This window comes from Octopus sinensis, linkage group LG3 (genome assembly GCF_006345805.1).
Source record: "Octopus sinensis linkage group LG3, ASM634580v1, whole genome shotgun sequence".
Taxonomy (NCBI): Eukaryota; Metazoa; Mollusca; class Cephalopoda; order Octopoda; family Octopodidae; genus Octopus; species Octopus sinensis.
The window spans coordinates 103,838,194-103,862,338 of record NC_042999.1 but is presented as its reverse complement, the minus strand read 5'-3'; the positions used below and the strand labels follow the sequence as shown (position 1 = coordinate 103,862,338).

General features: G+C 35.4%; 1 protein-coding gene across 1 annotated transcript in view; it reads left to right on the top strand.

The window, feature by feature from the left end:
• The window catches only part of LOC115209060 (sporulation-specific protein 15), a 327,011-nt gene extending 317,719 nt beyond the window's left edge, over nucleotides 1–9,292 (top strand). Inside the window, exons 21-24 of the mRNA XM_029777134.2 lie at nucleotides 280–329; nucleotides 5,903–5,952; nucleotides 6,858–6,957; nucleotides 7,524–9,292. Coding sequence (XP_029632994.2) covers nucleotides 280–329; nucleotides 5,903–5,952; nucleotides 6,858–6,957; nucleotides 7,524–8,170 — 847 coding nt within the window. The 3' untranslated portion in view covers nucleotides 8,171–9,292. The remainder of the gene's footprint in view (nucleotides 1–279; nucleotides 330–5,902; nucleotides 5,953–6,857; nucleotides 6,958–7,523) is intronic.
• The last annotated feature ends 14,853 nt before the right edge of the window (nucleotides 9,293–24,145 follow it).

Sequence of the window (24,145 nt, the reverse complement as noted above, 5' to 3'; positions counted from 1 at the left end):
CTCTTGCCTCATGATATCACTCATTTTGATTTTGTGTGTTTTTTATTTGTCTGTCTATATGTGCACATGCACACACATACACAAGCTTACAGGGCTTTTAAGCATTTTTATTTTTGCATATAAGCCTATGTGTTTCAACTGACGATCATTTTTTAGCAAATTATTTACACTTGAATTAATCAATAAAGTCCCCCATTCCTTTGAGTGTGTGTGTTTGCAGAGAGATAGGGAGAGTGCTTTTGATGTTTTTGCTAATTGCTTGTTCTCTTCTCTTCCCAGTACAATGGCTCCACTAACCATTAACACTGATAAAACAACCTCCTCCAAAGGTAAGACATCTAATTTTCTTTTTAGGAACAGTAACTCTCAAATCAAGTTAAGCTATAAATAATAGTATGTAAAATTTTGGGTTAAAAGTCCTTTGTATAGAAAAGGGCAATGGCTGCCTATAGGACACAATCCCACATCTTTTGTAAACATGACAGGGTAAAGGGTAAGGATCCCTTTTGGTCATAAATGACCATGGGATTGCACCTAGAAAGTGCACAAGTCTTGGTAAGGTTGTTTATGGAAGACTAGCAGTTGCCCGTGTATACCAGCCTCCCCTCTGCATGGCATTGATGTTATCCATGGGAACGGCAAAAGCAGATACAGCTTGACACTAGTGATGTTGCAACTCATTTCTACAGCTGAGTGAACTTGTACAACATGAAATGAAGTATCTTGCTCAAAAACAAACAGCCCAGTCCAGGAATCGAACTCACTACCTCATGATTGTGAGTCCAATGTTCTAACCAATGAGCTATATGCTTTCACATGAGAAACTTTCTATTATTGAACAACCTTTGACTTTCTGTCTAAAGGGTTTTTAACCCAGTATTTACATGCTACTATTTATAGCTTTATTTGTTTTGAATTTCTCTGTTCCATAAAAGAATTATTTTACGTTCTTAAAGTTCTTGATTTTTTATGACATCAACAACCTACTTGTTGAGGTCATCTCTATGGATTTTCTCTAGAAATTATAACCAGCACTGATTTGTTACAATATTTCATATACAAAATAGGTGTGTATGCCATATACGCCCATTGCCCATTTTCCATCTCTGATCCCATTGTTCACACTAGGCATACTCGGATATAATTTCTATAAAAGATCTGTAGAGATAGCCTTAGTAAGTGATTTAATAGCACTTAGCACAATAGAACACAGTATTGACTTACAAAAGTGCTTAATATACTTTGTAGTATATTATGGCTGCTTAATGAAATACTACATGCCTACAAATCATTAACACCAACAACCTGATTGTATTTTTTTTACTGTGATGACATGACCTCTGGAGATATGCAGTGATTGAGAAGACCCGGCAAGTAAAGTGTGATCACAGCTGTAGCCTATACCAGTGTCGCATAACTGGTCCATTTAAAAGTACCTTTGAATCGTCGGGCGACACGCTGTGCTTGAGGAGACTTATTGAGTCAAGCGAAATCAAAAATCAAATCACAATCAAAAATGGAAAATGTAGTTGTGGCCGTTGCCAATGCTGCCTGACTGGCCCTCGTGCTGGTGGCATGCAATAAACACTATTCATGTGTGGGTCGTTGTCAGTGCTGTCTGACTGGCTCCTTGTGCTAGTGGCACGTAAAAAGTACCATCTGAGCGTGGTCGATGCCAGCTCCCCCTCCCTAACTGGCTCCTATGCCGGTAGCACTTAAAAGCACTATCCAAACGTGGTTGATGCCAGTGCCGCCTGACTGGCTTCCATGCTGGTGGCACGTACAAAGCACCCACTACACTCTCGGAGCGGTTGGTGTTAGGAAGGGCATCCAGCTGTTGAAACATTGCCAGATAAGATTGGAGCCTGGTGCAGCCTCCTGGCTTGCCGGTCTCCAGTCAAACTGTCCAACACATGCTAGCATGGAAAATAGACGTTAAACGATGATGATGTGTCTCTAGAAATAAATGTTACTTTCCCTTTGTTTAGTTAGACCACTGAATGTATCTGTGGTGTCTCATAAATTGTGTGGCTGATTAAATATTGAGATTTGGTTTCCAGAATATTCCGTGTCAGAGCTTGTGATCCAGAGGAAAGTGTTACTGGTATATATATGATATTAACTTATCGTTCCTTTAGCAAGGTGAATTGTCTTGTTCATTGATGTTATTTATAGAATGATTGTTACATAAGGTGACTGTTGACTGCTGAACTAGGGTTCTGGTATGTCAGTCATCTCAGCTAATACACACAGAGTACAAATCCAGAGATAAACAAGCACGTTCGCGCATACATTGTGTCGGTGACACATAAGAAAACACCATCCGAGCGGGGCCGTCTGCCAGCCTCGTCTGGCACCTGTGTCGGTGGCACATAAAAAACACCATCCGAGCGTGGACGTCTGCCAGCCTCGTCTGGCACCTGTGTCGGTGGCACATAAAAAACACCATCCGAGCGTGGTCGTCTGCCAGCCTCGTCTGGCACCTGTGTCGGTGGCACATAAAAAACACCATCCGAGCGTGGCCGTCTGCCAGCCTCGTCTGGCACCTGTGTCGGTGGCACATAAAATCACCCACTACACTCTCGGAGTGGTTGGCGTTAGGAAGGCATCCAGCTGTAGAAACACTGCCACATCTGACTGGCCTGGTGCAGCCTTCGGGCTTCCCAGACCCAGTTGAACCGTCCAACCATGCTAGCATGGAAAGCGGACGTTAAACGATGATGATGATGATGATGATGATGATACTACAAAACACAGATACATACTCATACACAATTACACAAACACACTTATATAGGTTCACAAAACAAAGGCAGGCGCACGCGCACACACACACACACACACACTTAAATGTTGTTAAACTAGTCCCAAAAGTAAGATATAATACTAATGTCTATTTATTGTCAAAGTTTTATAAACCACTGATAGAATAAGTATCAGGTTTTAAAAAATAAGTACTGGGTGCCCCAGCATGGCCGCAGTCTAATGACTGAAACAAATAAAAGATAAAAAGATAGTAATTTAACCAGTTGAATGTTATCCTAACAAAGGGACCTATATCTCCATATATTATGTACCACTCTTTCTTAAATAACTGGGAACATTGTATAATGTGGTCCTGCATGCCATGTGTTGGTAGGATAAAAAGCATGGGATAGTCATTAATGATGGAGTGTCTTGGACCATATTGGTTAATAATAATTTCCACTTGCAGCTGAATGTCAAATGCCATAAATAAATTTTGTCCATTTACTTTTGCTCACTGTCATCTTATTGAGTTTTGGCTATGATTGTCATTGGAAACATTTTAGAGTTTGGTTTCTCCCTCTACTGTTCAGGCATCCTCAGTTTCTCTTTCTGGCTATCATACTCTCCAGACAGATCTTAGAAACACTTAGTATTGATGGGGCTGAACAGTTTTCAGTAGTTGATTTGAATAAACAAAATATTGGCTGTAGTTTTGGTAGTTTCTCATTGATTTGGTATTTTAACTGTCAGTCAGTTAGTCAGGTGTTTACTAGTAATATATCTTATGACATGGTTGTGAAATACTCCAGTTTTTTTAAGTTGTCTTTTTCCGATCATTCAATACAATTTAATCCATGCAGATATAATGTAAATGTTATAAAATATTTTAATTTAGATTTTAATTGTTATTTAACTTAATTTCAAAAGGTGTTTCTTTTAATAAAATTTGTGGTTATAAAGTCTGTGTAATTAGTGTTAATCTAGGGCTAAACAATAGCAATAACAAAATCAACAACATCTAATTCAGTGGAAGAACTAAACATTTCACTTCAAGACTGCCAATGTCTAGTCTGGTACAGTGTGCTCCCATTTGCACCTATACTCTCTCCCCAAAAAACAGTGCGCCCCATTTCCACCTGGAAACTATGATTTTCTTTAGTTAGGATAAAATTATAAATGTTATGCATTGTTAAATAACTAAGGAAAAATATGAACCAATGTGGAGAAACTCCTTGTCAGTATTTCTGGAACACTTTTGACTTTGTGGTATGCTGGAAACCAAAATAAAAAGTGAATTACATACTTTGTATGTTAAGTTGAATAAGGTTGTGCTATAAGGTAAAATATATAGAACACGACATCTGCTTACCTTTTAACATTATTTTTTCAAGATTACCAGAAGTTAATGTAGATTTTCAAAAGCTTTAAATTAAATTTTAAAATATTCACAGTTCACCTAGATACACTCTGTTGCACATCAGTGCTCCACTGTGAACTGTTTGAGAATCACTCTTTTATGTGGTTGCTTGACCTGCTAGAAATGCCAACCAAATCTTTGTCAGATTACATCCATCTTAAGCAATAAAGAACATATTGATAACATTCTTGATATTCAAAAAGATGAGATGGTAGGTCACAATTGGAATGCCTCTAATTATAAATCTCCACAATCAATCAAGGTCGACTTGAGGTTTAATAAAAACAATAAGAAAAGTGAGGAATATATATATATATATATATATATATATATATATATATATATATATATATATGGTGCAGGTAATTTTATAGGTCAATTAAGTATTGGAAATAGACGTTAAATGTTGATGATGATGATGGTTTGTTTTACAATAATTGCATTCTTTACCAAAGGTATATGACAATGAATCCCTGTTGAAGATATTAAATGTCACTGGGATAGGTTTCTCTCTTATGTGACAGATTAGTTATTTTTTCAGCAGGTTATGTATTATTATACAAATGTATTATTATAGAAATCACTGCAGAGCAGCTAGTAGCAACTCATGGTTTCAACAATTTTAAACACATACTAGTATTAAAGAATATAAAATAAATAGTAAATAAAATGAAGATATACTATATACCACATTTTCTGGCATACAAGTTGAATTTTTCAGAGCAAAATTTACAGCTAGAACAGGTAGGTCAACATACAAGATGACTATGAGGACCAGAAATTCCATGTGAAAAGCAGCAATATTTGGAAAGATAGCAAAAGTGTTTTAATGTTTACACTACATATTCTGTTGACTTGTGTGTCAGGAAAGACGGTACATACAGTAGGTCTCTAGCATGGCTATAAGTAGTTGACAATGAACTAAAGAACTCAGGTAAAAGCAAAGTAAAAAAGGGGTACAGAGTATTGAAGAAACTGAGGCGAGTATATTGTTTTGGTCTGATGTCTTTTGTCAGAGACAGCGAAGAGAAAAAGGAAAGAAAGTTCCATGGAAAAAATGTTATAGTGTTATTGTATAAGTAGCATATGGCTTACACCACACATTCATCACCAAAAAAGAACTGGCTCAGATAATGATGACCTGTCTAAAGCATCCCTGCATAGAAAGTGAATGAAAAATGACAAGAATGTTATATGATATCTAAATGTAATTTAAAAAGGAATGAAATGAAGAACATTTGTTGTTGTTGTTGTGGTGGTGCTACATCACCCAAGGAAACTTCTTGCTTTGAATTTGCTTATATCAGATCCCTGGAAATTAATAACATTAATTCCCTCCAAATCCTTAAATAAATTGCAGTTAGATCTTGAAGTGGATAAACTATGGATATTTTTTTCTAATAGAATATGTAAAACACAAGGTAAGTTGTAAGCAAGCAGTGGCAACTGTTTATAAAACAATCAATAACCATAAATAACAACAAACGACCGAATCAATGAGAAATATACACAAAGATTGTGATTGTCACAGTTAGAATATTTCAATCATAATTCTGTTAAACTATGATTGATATGGCAGTTAAGCAAAACAAAAAAAAAAGAAGCAATTTTTATGCTTTTTAAAAATTATTTTCCTGTTTTTCTTTTTTCTTTCTTTTTCGTCATGCTGCAAAAAAATTAAATTGAATATTGATTAATTTGATTGATATAATTTCTTATGTTTTCTTTTCTTTCTAGAAAATGGAGATGTATTTTCTCCTCTTGAACCTGTGGCTGAAAATGAGAATGTAAGTACGTGCCAAATATCTTTGAATTCATTTTTGTTAGTTAGGATGTCTTTGAATTCATTCAGGTGTAGCTCAGTGGTAAGAAGTTTGCTTCACAATCACATGGTTTCAGGTTCAGTCCCATAACATGGCACTTTGAGCAAGTGTCTTCTACTATAACCCCAGGCTGGCCAAAGCCTTGCAAGTGGATTTGGTAGGTGGAAACTGAAAGAAGCCTCAACCACACACACACACACACACTGCAAGCTATTTGGTGACCCCACTGGTGCCATGTAAAAAGCTCCTGTGCTGGTGCCACATAAAAAGCACCCAGTACACTCTATTGGTTGGCATTAGAAAGGGCATTCAACCATAGAGACCATGCTAAAGCAGGCAATGAGTGTCACCATCATGCAAGTGTCCTTTTCTTCCTGTCTTTCATGAAAAATCTGTCTAGTTATAAGATATTACCTTATATGGAAACAGGGGATAGTTGGTGGCATAAGGCATTTGGCTTTAGGAAAAAAAATCTTCCTCAACAAATCCTGTTCGACCCATGCAAGCATGGACATATGGACATTAAAATGATGATGATATGTGTGTGTGTGTATTTATTTATATATATATATATATATATATATATATATATATATATACACACACACACACACTCACACATACACGTGTGTATGTGTGTCTGTGTACCTGTTTTATCTGCTATCACTTGTATGAAAATTTCAGTGGGCAGTGTTGTTTTTTCTTATATTTACTGTCATCAAATTGTTCAGGCACCTTGTGTCTTGGAAGCTATGTGAAGCAAAAAGTTCCCTTATCTATATTTGAACTGCAGTCTAAGTATATTAAATAAGGTATCATTGCTGTTGTTATGTAATGTATTATCATTTGATTTGTTCTTCTACTTACAGTCACTTAAGCAAATAATGGAAGACTACCCTAGTGTTACATTGCGTTCTGCTTCAGTGACAGACAGTCTCAGTTCAGTGGATGCTGCTTCGAAATCCTCAGGTAAGTTACTGTGATGATCTTTAGCAGAGCGTAAATTAACTATCTGATAGTCCTAGAAATAGCAGCAAGTATCGTTCAACTCACAACCTATTATTTAAATAGAAAACAGACAAATTATACAATGTGTTGTGTGTGGGGAAAGTCATTCTCTTTTTGTGCCTTATTATTTAACACACTCACCGGTAAAATTTCCACTTATTTCTTATTTTTATTTTCTAAAATTTTCGTTGCGTCTTGCAACCTTTTCAGTAGTCTTGACTATATAGGTGATGATGTATAATATTATCAAGAGAGTGTGCATAAGGAAATAAGATAGGAAAAAATAAATCAAGATGACGTAGTTGGGCCTTATTCATATATATATAAAACATATTTATTTATTTTAAGTGTCTTAATATTCTTTGAATATTAATATATAATAGTAATTTTTTTGTTAATAAGATTGAAATTTTTTCTCATTAATGTACACTTAATGTATATGTAAATATTAGGAATTGTCTCCTTTACCAGAAAAGAAAGTTAACAACTTTAAAAAAAAAAAACTTAATTTTTAAAACTTGTTTCAGATGTTCCATTGTCACCAAACAGTGATCGCCTACACTCTTTGATTGCCAAGTATCGCAACCCTGGTGATGCGCCCGCTAGTCCTGATCGTGGTCGTGTTAGTGGAAGGCCCCATTCTATTGGGCCAGGCAGCTCCTTTAGTGGCATGAGCAGAATCTTGGGACTAACGACACCAAAACCATTTTATCTCAGTAGTGGTGGGGCCAAATTCAACCGTATGTCTGGTACCAGTTCGGCTTTAAGTGGAGGACCAAGTTCCACAAGCAGTGAACCTGGTACTGATCTCCCACCACTTGCTACGTCAACCACTTCCTCAATGCCTTCATCGTCCTTTCTACAATCCGTGAACTCTAAAGGAGAGCTGACCAAAACTTCTCCCTCTTCCTTCCCCAAAAGTCCTCCTGTTCCTCCTCCTCGTCCTGCCTCACGACCTTCCAGCGTTCACAGCCCCGTGCAGGATGTGCAGGCTGTCGCACTGAATGGCAATACTGAAACACGTTCGGCCAGCCCCAAATTACTACCCAAACCACAACAGCGACAACAACAACAACAGCCACAGCAACAGCCAAAAGAACAGCAACCAGAACCAGAATCAGTTGCCAATAATGATATTGAAGAAGTCAGGGCCAATATGATAGTAGATGTCTAGATAATTTCCTTGCTTCCAGAGCTTTCTTAAACTCAGTTTTATTTTATATATATATATATATATATATACATATATATATGTTTTTTTTTTAGTTTTACTTTTTTTACTTTTTTACTTTCTTGTATATGTGTGATTGTGTGTGTTTTTCTCTCTTTTTTTTTTATTCGTTTCCCCACCCTTTTTCTCTTCCTCTCTCTCTCTCTCTCTCTTAAGCATTCTAATTATTCTTCTCTAAAACATACTCAGCTCATTCAGTGAAGATAAGTCTCTCAACAGATGTACATGCACACACTATCTAAATACCACCAGCCAGCACTAACAGTGTATTTGGACGTATGAAGTCAACATGGAATAAATTTAGTCTTCATTTCATTTCTTTCTCTCCTTCTTAATACTCCTCTCTTTCTTTCTCTTTTCTTTTCGTCCCCCACGCTCCTTCATCCTCACATCCATCAGTTAAACCAGTCATACATGACAATGCAATCAAAAACAAAAAAGCACCCAATTAACTTGCCAGTTTTATATCATGTGTATAATGCCCTGTTTACATAATTTGCCAGGTATCATCATCATTATTATTATTATTATTCCGTCTTTACATTCTGAATCAAAATTCCACCTAGGTTGACTTTACCTTTCATCCTTTCAGGGTCGATGAAATAAGTACTAGCTGAGCACTGGGGTCGATGTAATTGACTTACACCTTCCTCCAAAATTGCTGGTCTTGTGCCAAAATTTGAAAGTATAATAATAATAATAATAATAATAATAATAAAAGGTGGTGCGCTGGTAGACTTGTTAGCATGCGGGGCCAAATGCTTAGTGGTGTTTCACTTGTCACTACATTCTGAGTTCAAATTCCGCTGAGGTTGACTTTGCCTTTAATCCTTTTGGGGGTCGATTAAATAAGTACCAGTTATGCACTGGGGTCAGTGTAATCAACTTAGCCCCTCTATATAGAAAGGGTTATTATTATTATGATTATTATTAAGGTAACAAGCTGGCATAATTATTTGCTTGCTGAGCAAAATGCTTGGCAGCATTTCGTCTATCCTTATGTTCTGAGTTCAAATTGTTGATGAATTAAGTACCAGTTGTGCACTGGGGTCAGTGTAATTGACGTACCTGCTCCCCACAAATTTCAGGTTTTGTGCCTATAGTAGAAAGGATTATCATTATTATATAAGATGGTGAGATGGTAGAATTGTCAGTACACCAGATAAAATGCTTAACAGCTTTTCATCTGTTCTGAGTTCAAATTCCGCTGAGGTTGACTTTGCCTTTCATCCTTTTGAGGGTTGATAAATTAAGTACCAGTTAGTAATGGTAGCATGTTGTACCAGTTGAGTACTAGGGTCGATGTAATCAACTATCCCCTCCCCCAAATTTCAAGCCTTGTGTCTATAATGGAAAGGATTATTATTATTATTATCATTATTATTATTAATAAGGCAGTGAGCTGGCAGAATCATAAGTATGCTGAACAAAATGCTCCATGTCATTTCTTCCAGCATTTATATACTCAGTTCATTTTCTGTCAAGATTGACTTGGCCTTTTATCTTTTCAGGACTAATAAAATAGGTGGCCTTGTGCCTATAGTAGGATTATTATTATTATCATTATTGAGCTGGCAGAAACATTAGCGCATCAGGCAAAATCCTTAGTGGCATTTCTTCCGGCCCTTTATGTTCTGGGTTCAAATTCCACTGAGGTTGGCTTTGACTTTCATCCTTTTGGGATTAATAAAATAAGTACCAGTGAAATACTTGAATCGATGTAATTGACTAGTCCCCTCCCCCCAAATTTTCAGGCCTTGTGCCTATAGTAAAAAGGATTATTATGATCATTATTAAAGTGATGAGCTGGCCGAATCGTTAGCACACTGGATGAAATGCTTAGCAGTGTTTTGCCTTTCACTACATTCTGAGTTCAAATTCATCGGAGGTCGACTTTGCCTTTCATCCTTTCAGAGGTTGATAAATTAAGTACCAGTGAAACACTGGGGTCAATATAATCCACTAGTCCCCACCCAACAAATTTGAGACCTTGTGACTTCAGTAGAAATGATTATTATTATTATCATCATCATCATCATCATCATTACTTTTTTTATTTCACTGGTTTTAAACTTATTGCTATTTGTTTTCACTGAAAATTGATTTAAATTCTTAAACTTGCAAGGTCAAATAGAGGACCCTGGCATCATTATGAATAACTATAGCCCCCTCCTTTCCTCCTGCTCCCCAGCTGAAACCTTGTAGCCTTATATTGATAGAAATAATTATAATTATTTGTTGACATTGTCTGTTGGCATCAACATCAAATACTCTTTCAACTGTATAAGAATAGGATAATGTATGTGTGTGGTCGAATGCCATAAGTAAGAAAATTAATGACAAGGGACAAGAAAGCTTAACTTGTTATAACATATTTTTTGCTGTTATGATATCATAATGTTTGAGTTATAACATGTAGAGAGATAGTCTTCCAACTGTGTCTGTGTGAGCATGTGTGTAATTGTGTGTATGTATGTGTGTATGTGTGTGCACACATTGCCAAATTTTGAACCCTTTCCATGTGCTAAGCCATCATATTTCACGAGGAAAAAGTATTTCCGTATAATGTTTTAAATTTAAATACATTTTAATATGGTGCCTGTTTCTTGTAGACCTTTGGAGGCTACATTTCTCTACATATTTAAATTGCGTATAATTTCACTTCCCATACGTTTAAGTTATACAAAACATATATATATTTAATTTCATTTCAATACTGCCTTGTTTAAATTGTAATTATTCCAATATACATTTAAATTATACATGTATGTGTGTGTGTGTGTTTTTCTGACAGTTACTTTTAGTGTTTGTCTTTCTCCTTCATGGTGCCTTGCACTAACTTACTATTGCTTCTGCTGCTACCAAGAATTACTGCCACCATTATTATATTCATCACAATATTTACTTATTTACCTCCTCCTCCTACTATGTAGTGGCAGTGAGTGTTTTATATATATATATATATATATATATATATAAATGTCTAAATATAAATTGTAGGCGTAGCTTGCTTACCAACCACATAGTTCCGGGTTCAGTCCCACTGCGTGACACCTTGGGCAAGTGTCTTCTGCTATAGCCTCGGGCCAACCAAAGCCTTCTGAGTGGATTTGGTGGACGGAAACAGAAAGAAGCCCGTCGTATATATATATATATATATATATATATATATATATATATAATATATATATATATATGTTTGTGTGTCTGTGTTTGCCCCCCCCCCACCATTGCTTGACAGCCGATGCTGGTGTGTTTACGTCCCTGTAACTTAGCGGTTTGGCAAAAGAGACCGATAGAATAAGTACTATTTGCTCGACTAAGGAGTACTCAAGATAATTCATATAGAGTTAATGTTATACTGAAAGCTGTGTAGGCTGTAAAATGCCAATCTATGGCAGTACAAGTCTGACTTGTTTGAACACCTTGAAACTACTAGTAGCAAAGAATTGGCAGTGTTATTTTTGATAGTAAGATATATAAACATGTACATGTTTACAAGTGTGCATACATTCATGCTAACTGTGAAGATGCATATGTGTATATGTTTCAGGTTATTGCAGATTTATTCTTCCATGTCACAATTTCTCTAATCCTTTGCATGTTGCTATTGGATTCATAAGTTTGTTTGTCCTTTAGATCTCAGCAAACTTTGATTGAACATGCTTGAACAGACCTTCACTGAAATACATTCGATTCCAGTCATGAACACCCCATTCTTTTATACTTACATCGGATGATATTACCTAATGAAGCCTGTCGTTTTTTTTTCTTAAGATGGTGGTGGGGTTTGGTTTTGAGGGAGATTTGACTACTGTTTTTTGCAGATTGAGCTTTTACTGAAAAAGGTGGCATGCTATTAAAAAAATGATACAGTGGCAGATTAAGTTACTGTAAATATTTTACATCATTCAATTCCACCTTTTTACCTATCAGGATTTTAAAATCCATACCAGTGATTGAATTGGGGCTAGTATTCAATTAACTTTTTTTTTGTATCTTGGTAGGGTCATTACACCTCATTACTAAGATGTTAGTACACTTTTCCCTTTATTTCTATGGGGCCTTTGAAACTTGTGGGAAAAAGAGAGGAAGGTATCTTCAAACTGGGGTCTTAATCTGAATTCAGGAAACAGAGTGCACTCTGCTAAAAGCATCCAAGAAACCAGGTTGCAGTATTAACCCTACAGTATTCAAACTGGCCATGTCAGGCCCAAATATTCTGCAAGTAATATCTTCTAACTGGCCAGATATGGTCTCTCACACCTACCCTACAATGTTATTCTGAAAATAAACAATCTCATTGTTGAAACCTTGAAGCTACAAGATAATGCATGGTTAATTTAAAGCAGTTTGGATAAATAACCATTGACCAACTAATCTGACTGCTAAAGGGTTAAACAAGGTGACAGGCTAAGTCTACCTTTACATCCACCCAACTTCCATTTCCTTTAAGGAATTACCTGTATGTCTTGTGAAGAGAAATCAAGACTGAAAATAGCAGAAAGGGTTTTGAGAATGTCTCGACTTGTCATTTTGAATGAGCAGATTTATGATTGAAATCATTCCAGCTGTGACCATCCTGTATTTTTGTTTATCTAGGATGATAGGTATATTATGTATGTCCTTTTAATTAAGCACACTAGGTATAATGTGAGGAAGATTTGTCTGCTATATTTAGCAAGTTGGTCTCACACATTAGAGGATTATAAATTCCATACTAAATTGATTAGTGGAAATTGCTGTTATATTTGATTGCTGATAGTATTGTGGTTATGGCAGTGTTGGTTATAGTGATGGCATAGTAATGAGAGTGATATTATTAGTGGTAGTGATGATGGTTTGCAGTAGGATAAGGAAATTGCTCCCATGATGTTGGTGCAGATCCCTTAAAAAATCTTAATTTTAATATAATAAAAAAAACTTCAAAAGATCGGGAAAAAAATAAATGTATAAACTTCATAAAAGATATTTTTACTAACAAATAATGATAACTATCGCTTTGTTTTTATCCCCCCTTTTATCATTCGCCTCCCTCACCACTCCACCCTGTCTTGCCACTCATTCCCTCACTTTCTCTTATTATCCTTCTCTTTCTTTCCATCTCAGTGACAAAATCTTTCTTTTAGACCATTAACTATTATATTATTACTGTTTATGATATGGGAAGTTGTCTATACTTTTTTCATTAATACAGTTATATATATATATATATATATATATATTTACTGCTTCCCTCTCAAATCTTAAAAGAAAGCATGAAAAAAGAGGCAATAATGAATCCAAAGAAAAGGAAAAAAAAGGGAGCACGACTTTCTATGTAATTTAGAAGGTTTAAGTAATATGGAGCAATATATACTTGCTGTACCATAGGATATACCATGTCCATAAGTGTATATTAATTAACCAGCAAATGAGGAGCAAATAAATAAACCAAAACAATAAGAGAACAAAAAATAAAATAAAACGGTCCTGAACAAACCATTAGTGGCAAATGCTCCAGTTACTTAAAATTGCAAATAAAGATAAGTTTGTATGCGTGTGGTAAAGAAGATGTGAATTTAAAGTTGTTTTATCCTGTTTCTATACAGCTGTCTGAATGAAGCACTGAGACTTGTCTCTCTACAGACATACAAACTTGTATAAAAGTTTTGCAAAGTTATTCAAATTTATTTAAACTAAATTGGCTGGTCTCAATAAATATCACTGATTTTTTTTTTTTTTTTTTGTTTTTAAAATAATTTTTTTTTCTATAGCAGAGCTATGTTGCAGTGCCCTCTGTGTGTGTATGTGTGTGTTTGGCAGTACGAATGTTAAAAAAAAATATAGGAATTACGAACCAGCATGAAAATAACCATTAAAATAATTTTTTTTTAATATTTAAAATTGTTTTTGAAATATATTCCATCCCAGCTTCAGTTCTGTAAGTTTTCCTTGTGTGTGTGTGTGTGTGCATACTTGCATATATACATATCTACATACTTGTTAGTGTGTGTATATACATATGTGTGTGGGTGTGTGTGCACCTTGTAATTCTAATTCTTCCCTCTCTCTAAGATGTTTGGAAAATTTACTTAAAAAAACCCAACCAAAAACAAGACAATAAATAACAAATTAAACATTAAAAAAAAAAGAAATTTGAAATAAAAAAGATTGAAGAAAAAACTGTCCTCTTTATTTGTACTTCTGAATTACTTCCCCTTCCATCTTTTCACTACAGCTTTCTCTTCTCTTTCTTTCCATTACTTTCTACTCTTACACTTTCTCCTTCTGCCTCCATCTCCTTCCAATATTTCATATTTTCTTTCTCTTCACTCTCTACTCCAGAATCTCCCTTCTTGTGTCTCCACTGTACTCTGCATATCGCAGTGTCTTCTCTAAATTCCTCCTTCTTCTCCTCCTTTTTTTTTTACTTTAATTTCTTTTCTTGCTCAAATTATTTCACCATTTGTTGAATACTGTGATTTTGTTTGTTATTATTTATTTATTCATTTATTTTATTTACTTATTTATTTACTTTTCAATTTCACCTTATTTTGTATGTGTATGTATTTTATATTTTACATGTGGTTTTTCTTCTTTATTTGTCTGCAAATTTTGATTATCCATTTTTGGAATGAGTTTGTAGGACAAGAATTGTTTATGATGCGTGATGGCCTCTTGCATTGATTTTCAACGAATGGCTGTTCCAATTGTTTGACCAACAAAAACTACCTAGTGGTCGAGAGTATTCCACAGACAAATGTACCCTTAATGTAACACACAGCATGACTAGGGTAAGTCCTTGGATCCCTGTTAGTCCTCTGTGTTCTTTATAAAGTCATAGCTATGTTGTTGAGGTTCACTGGGCAGCCATGCTATATTGGGTTCAGCCCCACTGCTGTACTTTAGGCAAGCATATTCTATAGCTCCGGGCTAACCAATGTCTTCTGATTGAATTTGGTAGATGGAAACTGTGTAGAAGTTTGTTGCATTTGTGTGTGTATGTCTTTGTACTTGTCCCCCCGACTTGACAACAAGTGTTGCTTTGTTTACATCCCCATAACTTAATGGTTTGGCAAAAAAAGACCAGTAGAATAAGTAAGTACCAGACATTTAGAAAATATGTATTGTTGATTTGTTTTTCTAGACACTTCAAGGCTGTTTCCCAGTATGTACACAGTCCAATGACTGAATCAAGTACTAAGATTCTGAGTACCACAGGGAGTTTTTGGCTTTTTCTATTCATAGTTATTTTTTAATCCTTTAGTATTTCAACCAGCCACATCAGGCCCAACTATTCTACATGCTTTACATTCAGACTGACCAAATTTAGCTTCTCACTCATACCTTACAATGTCATTCTTAAAATATACAATCACCTCATTGAAACCTAGAAGCAAAGAGGTAATGCATGATTAATTGAGACCCCCAAAAAATTATGTTTGACAGAATAGTCTCAATGCTAAAGACTTATCCCCAATATTTACACTGCTTCAAGATTCACTATTCCAGAAAAGAATTATTTCACGTTCTTTTGAAGTTTCTGAATTGTTATGACATCAGCAACACATTATTCTCACTGGTAGGAACAAAGTTTCTAAAATGAATAGAGATATTTGAAGGATTGCTTTGGTCCAGAGGTAGAACACCTGACATGTTTGCAGGGGGTGTGGATTTGAGTTCCACAGGCAGCCTTTGACTTGTTCTTTTCGAAGGGTTTTTAACCCAATATTTTTGTGCTATTATTAACAGTTTTAACTGCTTAAAGATCCACCGTTTCACCCCTCCACAAAAAAAAAAAAAATTTATATCTTTTATTTTTTCCTTTACTTGTTTCAGTCATTTGACTGTGACCATGTTGGTGCACCACCTTGAAGGGTTTTAGTCAAACAAATCAATCCTAGGCCTTACTTTCTGAAGCCTGATACATATTCTATCAGTCTCTTTTGCCAAACTGCTTATATATATTTAAATGTGTTGGATTCTTCTGTAATTTTCATGTGTTTGTGTGTGTTGTCTCAGTTGTTTGATCTTTAGTTTCATCTACTCACTTTATTATAATGTAAGAGTTCCACTGATGCTTATATTGTAAATGGATCTCTGTTATTTGGTGAAGATTCAATTGACTCAATGAATGAGTGTGCTAGTGCCTAACCATTCCCCAAATATACTATTAACGTAATCCCCAGGCAGAATCAGTATGATGGGAGTGTACCTCTATAACTGGTACATTCCATCCAATGAGTTTCTCTATAGTTTCCATCTATCCAATTTCACTCACAAGATTTTGGCCAGTCCTAGGCAAAACGCCAAACAGTGTATGTAAATATAGGGACTTGCAATCGCAAAGCAAACTTCTTAACCATTTAGCCATGCTGCGTCTGACAGACATTTGTACTCTTAATGTGAACCTCATGTTGGATCAATGTAAAACTACGTGACAAGACAGACTTCCAAATTACAGATACAGTGTATCTGACAGGCTTCCATGCAGTTTCCGCCTCTTTAATTTCACTCAGAAATCTTGGGTTGACTTGAGTTGATGGTGGAAAGCACTTGACCATGGTGCTGTATGATGGGATCAAACCTAAAAGTTGAGGATTGCACCGGGGGGGGGGTTTACATATTCCAGCTTATAACATGCATACAAAAACTCACATTGTGTTGTTTGGTTTTTTACAATGAGGATTTAATTGTTCAATCATCTGAGTTACTTTGAATGAATGTGTAAGTGGCTGAATATCCCTCAGACAGTTTTTTCCTTAATGTAAATTTCAAGCAGAAGCAGTGTGACAAGGCTTTACCTTTCTGAATTACAAGTAGAATCCTCCTGATAGGCTTCTGTATAGTTTCCATCTTCCCAGTTTTACTCATTTGTATGGGTTGACTCAACACCATAGAAAATGATATTTACTAAAGATGACATACAGTGGGATCGAACCCGGGACCTTGTGTTTGTAAAACGAGCTTAACAATCTGACTGCATTGTGCCTACATGCTTACATACACACCAATATATATTAGTGACTAAGGCTGCAAGCTGGCAGAATCGTTAACATGCTGGATAAAATGCTCAACAGCATTTCGTCTGTCTTTACATTCTGTGTTCAAATGCTGCTGGAATTGACTTTGCTTTTTAACCGTTCAGGGTTGATTAAATAGATATCAGTTGAGCACAGGGTTAGTTTCCCCCCCGAAATTGCTGGCCTTGTGCCAAAATTTGAAACCAATATATATTAGTGTCTGGCTGCTATCATACCAACCACTCACCTCTGAAGTGAGAATATCTCATTAATTTTTGTTGAGAGCAATTGTAGAACAAAGAGTAATGTGCCTTGTTCAAGAATGCTGTGCTATAAACTACTTGTCACTGACAATTGAACTCACATGTAGATATATGCTACTGATTGAATGTACCTTCATGGAAGATAACAAGCCTATTATTTTAATTATCTTTTATTTTCGTCCTATTTTTTGTATATATTTCTTCCTCCTGTTTACACTCTGGTGCTGTGTCTTTGGCTATTGTTGGTGTCGCCGTTGGTAATAGGGTTTCAATTCACATCCAGTGTCATGACTTGTACATGGATGAGTGTACAATGAGATAGATCGTGTATTGAATTAACACAGAAAATGAGGCAAAGAATTATATTTTTCTGATGTATGAACAGATTCTGCAAATCTTTACTCAATATGAGTAATTTTGTCAATTCTACCATTACTTCTAGAATGAATTGGAATATATGAACTAAGTATCAGTAATATACTAGAGATGGAACCATAATATCTGATCTTTTCTGAAGGACTTTGTGCTTAAGTGAGATATTCAACATCGTTGAATTATGTGAGAAAAGAGGTATCGTAATATTTATATTTATTTAAAGTATTAATGTGTAAATTTTGCATTTACAGACTGTTTACCATAATAGTTGGTGGGGACAAAAATTCCGAGCTGAATGACAATCATTGTATGCTGAAAAAGAAATCTTTTTAACCCTTTCGTTACCATCTTTCTAATGAAATAACACTGCCTGTGATTTCAAAAAAATTTAGAAAAAATGTAATAAAAAAAAAAGGAAAAAAAAAAAAACACTGGAGAAATTTAGTAAAATCTAAGTTTTTCATTACAAAGTTGGTGTTTGGAACGTAACTTAATGAACAGTTCATACATAAAATTTACGATGGAAGGTTTTAAATTTATATATGAACAATTAAAACAGTTTTCTATCAGAGAGTCAAGGTTGTTGGTGGTGGTCATGCTGATTGGTATCAAAAGGTTTTTTTTTCTTTTGCTAAACAGCAACAACAGTTACTGTTACAATTGTTAAACAGCTATAAAAATATAAAAAAAAAGAAACATGCCCATCGGCAAGAAACTAACTACTTTTATTACCGTACTACCAGCTAAAAAAAAAAACATTTGCATGACCTGCTAGAAATAGTAGGAGACTTATACTCAAAATATACCTCCCTATCTGAGAAGAGTAAAAGGGTATATTTGATGATATACTGTTATTTGGAGGGGGGAAAAAAATTCCTGGATGGTTATAACTGGAATGTCTATCATCATAAGTCAATCTAATTATAGGGCTGAGTAATGAAAATATCATCAATATTAATGACAGCAACAGTAGTGTTGGTTTGAATATTCTAAGTCAATAAAACTGTAACATAGGGCAAATAATAGCAACAAATATAAAAAAGAGAAAATGAGAATATTTATCTGTCTGTAATAATGGATTTTCCCTTCAAGAACATTATATAGGTAACCACCTGGACACCTCAACTCAAGCATCTATCTCTTCACAGCTCCTACTGATAAGTCTCTCATTCCCCTGCGAAATGTGAATAACCATGCAGCTTTTCTACAAGAACCCGCTCTGCTCTGCTCCCTTCTTTTATACTTTAACCCCTCGTCCCCTAGTACAAAGCCAACCCTGCCTCCTTTGGGGTTTGTAGTTTTTCAAACTGCATGGTGATCTCAATAGTGTTGGTGGCACGAAAATGGTACCTCATACTTGCTGTAAAGTGGTTGGCATTAGGGAGGGCATCCAACAATAGAAAGCATGACAGAGCAGACATTGGAGCACTATGCAGTCCTTGGACACATCAGATCCTATCAAACCGTTCAACCCATGCCAGCATAAAACATGGACGTTGAATAATGATAATGAGGATGATGATGAAAAATTAAAAGAAATAAAATGAAAGAAAAAGAATTATCAAATAACCTGCACACGGAATTTGTGCCAAGTGGAGTACATTTGTACTGAGTCTATTCCACTTGTTTCTTCTCAGTAATGCAGCCGGAATTGGTCCTTAGTTTACCACGTTGCAGACATGAAAAGAAGCTGCAAATACAAAAGCCAGACAGATCGATGCTGATTTCGGTTACTGATGCAGTCAATCTACATCATGTGAGGGCAACCTTTTTCAAGAAGTGGGCTGCATGAGACACAATTCATATTTTGGAAGGCTGTGTTAGTTAAAAAAAAAAAAAAATCCAACTTCGTTAGACATGCCATTCGGAAAACTCCGTGGGCTACATTTAGCACAGTCTGTCTGATAGTGAAAGATACATGCCTGAGCAAATCACAAGCCAAAATACACAAAATGATATACATAACTACAATGTGACAATTCAAGTCATCAGCTGTCATGATGGAGAGTTTTTGAACTGGTTTACATATCTATCTATCTGTCTCCCTTTCTGTATAACATTGTGTCTATATATATATATATATATATATATATATATATATATATATTATATATATATATATATATATATCTATATATATATATATGTGTGTGTGTTGTGTGTGTGTGTGTGTGTATCTGTGTGTGTGTGTGTGGTGTATCTGTGTGTGTGTGTGGTGTGTGTGTGTATCTGTGTGTGTGTGGTGTGTGTGTGTATCTGTGTGTGTGTGTGTGTGGTGTGTATCTGTGTGTGTGTGGTGTGTGTGTGTGTATGTATATATGTGTGTGTGTTGTGTGTGTATATATATATATGTGTGTGTGGTGTATATATGTGTGTGTGTGTGTGTATGTATATATGTGTGTGTGTGTGTGTATATATATGTGTGGTGTGTGTGTGTATGTGTGTGTGTGTATATGTGTGTGTGTGTGTGTGTATATATATATATGTGTGTGTGTGTATATATGTGTGTGTGTGTGTATGTATATATGTGTGTGTGTGTGTGTATATATATGTGTGTGTGTGTGTGTGTGTATATATATATATGTGTGTGTGTGTGTATATATATATGTGTGTGTGTATATATATGTGTATATATATATATATATATACACACACATATATACGTAAGTATCGAACGACGAGAATGTGTTCAACATCACATTGGTGGATATAGAATTTCTTTATTTGTATATATTAAGGCTACCATTGGTTTCATGTTAAGAGAAGTATCTTGATATATCTTAACAATTTTTCAAACCGATCACTTGGAGGAATGGTGTTCGTCTCCATTTTGGATGAAAGCACAAAAAAAGTTTCGGGGAGATAAGAAAAAGGAACTACTCAATACACATAGTAAAGTTCATTTGTACCTACTCAGAGTTTTATATTTCCATCTAATGTGTGTGTGCGTGTGAGTGAGCAAAAATTAAAACAAATTCATTTGCATTCGAGCTTAGAAAAAAAAAGCAACAAACATCCATTATGTGCATGAGTATATATGTGTAACGTGCACATGCATATATATATATCATGAAATTATTGCAAAACTCCTTGAATGACAAACAATTATAATTATAATTTTGCAACTATGGTTCTTTGCTATGATACAGCTGCACCAATAACCTAAATGAACAAGCAAAATGGGAAACTTTGATACAATTGTGACAATGCATGTAATTGACTGATAACCACAGCAAGAATATTTTAGCTAACGCTTTGAAAGTGGAAAGCGTATATATCCGCTCAAAATTTTATTACCGTTAACCGCAGAAAGCGATTTTACCTCGTATCATTGGAAAGACATCATTTTATGCTACGAGGAGTGAAGACACCACCGCCTCTCATGTACCACTTTTTACAAAAGACAATTTTTTTCAGATTTTCGTGATTTTTCTTGCATATTTCATGAAATATTTGTTTACAGAGCAAGAATCAAATACTTTTAGTGGTGAATATGAAAACCGTACCTACAGGAGATAGAGTATTTGTAGAAGCAGAAAATATCAGTTGTATGTGTGATTGACCATTATGCAGTCAAAGAGTCAATCATAGCTCTGACTGAATAAATTCTATTATAATAAGAGAAAAAAAAAAAAAAAAAATTGGCCAACAAATTTATTGTACCATTTTATTATTTAATTTTAATTTTAAGAATGTTTTCTGAGTTCTAATCCTATGAGATTTGCAAACCTGCATTTAATTGGAGTCAGTCAAAAATTATCCAGATTTATTATAAATGTCATAATTATTATAAAAAAAGACGTCATCATTGTCATCGTCATTATCATCATTATCATTATCATCGTCAAGGCAGTGAGCTAGTAGACTCGTTTGAGGATTGGACAAAATGCTTAGCGATATTTTTTCTGAGTTCAAATCACTAAGATCGACGACTTTGCCTTTCCTCCATTCGAGCTCGATAAAACAAGTGCCGGTGGTGGTGGCATTGTTATATGTATTGGAAGCATTGAAATATGTATTTCTGCTTCGTCAGCGGCAAGTATTCAACTAGCAACTGCAAGATGGATAAAAATTCGTTATGAGCGACAGAAGTATTCAAAATTGCAATCCGTGTTTCGCATCTCAAGAAAGCATATCTTATAAACATATCTCTGTGTATTTTAACGCCGTACGTTTATAACAGATGCTATCTCCAGACGAATACCAGAACTTATTAGGTTCCAAACGATGTATGTGCTTTAAATATGATTAACAGCTATTTTGAACTAATACTGCTTGTCATTCATAATGAATGGACATACATACATATATCATTAAAGGCGTGAAATTGTAAGGATCTTTTGGACGATAATTGATGAGGAATTACTAACACTCTGTCCTGTATGTGAATTTTCCGTTTGTTCCTTTGTTTTGTTACTGTTCAAATTTTGGAATTATATACACACACATATACTCCCTCTGTGCGCGCATGCATGTTCGTGTATCAGAGGCATATATTCCAGGTACGCGACGTACATCCTCCAAAAAATAGCCAATTTTCTTTACAATAATTCTCTTCTTGCAATCATGATATAATTTGATTGTAATTTGTTTTTAAGTATACAACATGTCATATGTTTTAGATTTATTATTGCTATATATATATATATATATATATATATATATATATATATGAGAAATAGCCAAAAGTTCGACTATGTATGAGTCATACTTATGTGAAAGCAAAATGTGGAAAGACTTACGTCCGTCTCCGCTAATTTTATCCCAAATTTGTTTATTAAAATTTTTTTTTTGTCAAAACCCCCCATTTTCGGATACGGAGGTTCCGGAAAATTTAAGAATGCCGAGCTTTTGCCAATTTTATATGCAGATTTGCACTCCCCGTAGCTGAAAAGTAGGGTTTGTGTCGAAAGAAAATAAATAAATAAAAAGGGTGGGGTTTTTTTGTGGGGGGGGGGGGGGCAGGCGGAAGACTTACCCAAAATGTTCTGTAAGGTAGTACACTATGGCACAATAACTACATGCATGAGTTTCGATGTGGCATGACAAAAATAGAACAAAAAATACCTTGCTTTGTCGTTGATAATATAATTGATAGAGAAAGTAATGAGGTGAAGATAGTCGACTAAAACTCTACGCCAATACTACTGTAGTTCGTTGAGTCAAACCAGTGAAAAAAAAAGTATAAATTTAAATCGAAGGGACTTGATTAGTATTGAACAAATGCCATATAAAGAGTAAAACGCCAAAAATTCGAGAACTGCTAGGAAGGATAACTCTGCAACACAGCAAGAGTAGTCTCCCTTGACATGTTGCAGAGTTATCTTTCCTGGCAGTTCTCAAATTTCTATTTTTATACACCAAACGATGATTTGCAACGCCGTGCAGGCAATAAAAATAATTTACAAAGTAGAATCACTTCTCCGAGAGAAATAGGAGAGGTCTGACGTTTCATGCGACTATGAAAGACAATTCCAAAAATATTACGTATTAAATATTAGATATTAATGGCTGTGCCCCAGCATGGCCACAGCTTGTGAGCTGAAACTAAATAAAATAAAATAATAAAAAAAACGTATATGAATGTAAAATATTGCTTTCAAACTTTTGGCACGAAGTCAGCAATTTCGGGGGAGTGGGGCAGTTGATTACCTCGACCCCCAGTACTCAGCTGCTACTTATTTTATCGACTCCGAAAGGATGAAAGCGGAAATCGACCCCGTTAACATTTCACCGCCGAAATGCCGCTAAGCATTTTCTCGGCATGCTAACAATTCTGCTAGTTCGCCGCCTAAGACAAATGTAAAATATTCTTTTCTTTTCTAGGCACAAGGCCCGAAATTTTTGGGGAGAGGTCCAGTCGATTAGATCAACCCCAGTACCCAACTGGTACTTAATTTATCGACTCCGAAAGGATGAAAAGCAAAGTCGACCTCGGCGGAATTTGAATTCAGAACGTAACGGCAGACGAAATACCTATTTCTTTACTACCCACGAGGGGCTAGTCACAGAAGGGACGGGACAAAGAAGGACAGACAAACGTATTAAGTCAATTATATTGACCTCAGTGCGTAACTGGTACTTATTTAATCGACCCCGAAAGGATGAAAGGCAAAGTCGACCTCGGCGGAATTTGAACTCAGAACGTAGTGGCAGACGAAATACCTATTTCTTTACTATCCACAAGGGGCTAAACACAGAGAGGACAGACAAGGACAGACAAACTGATTAAGTCAATTATCTCGACCTCAGTACGTAACTGGTACTTATTTAAT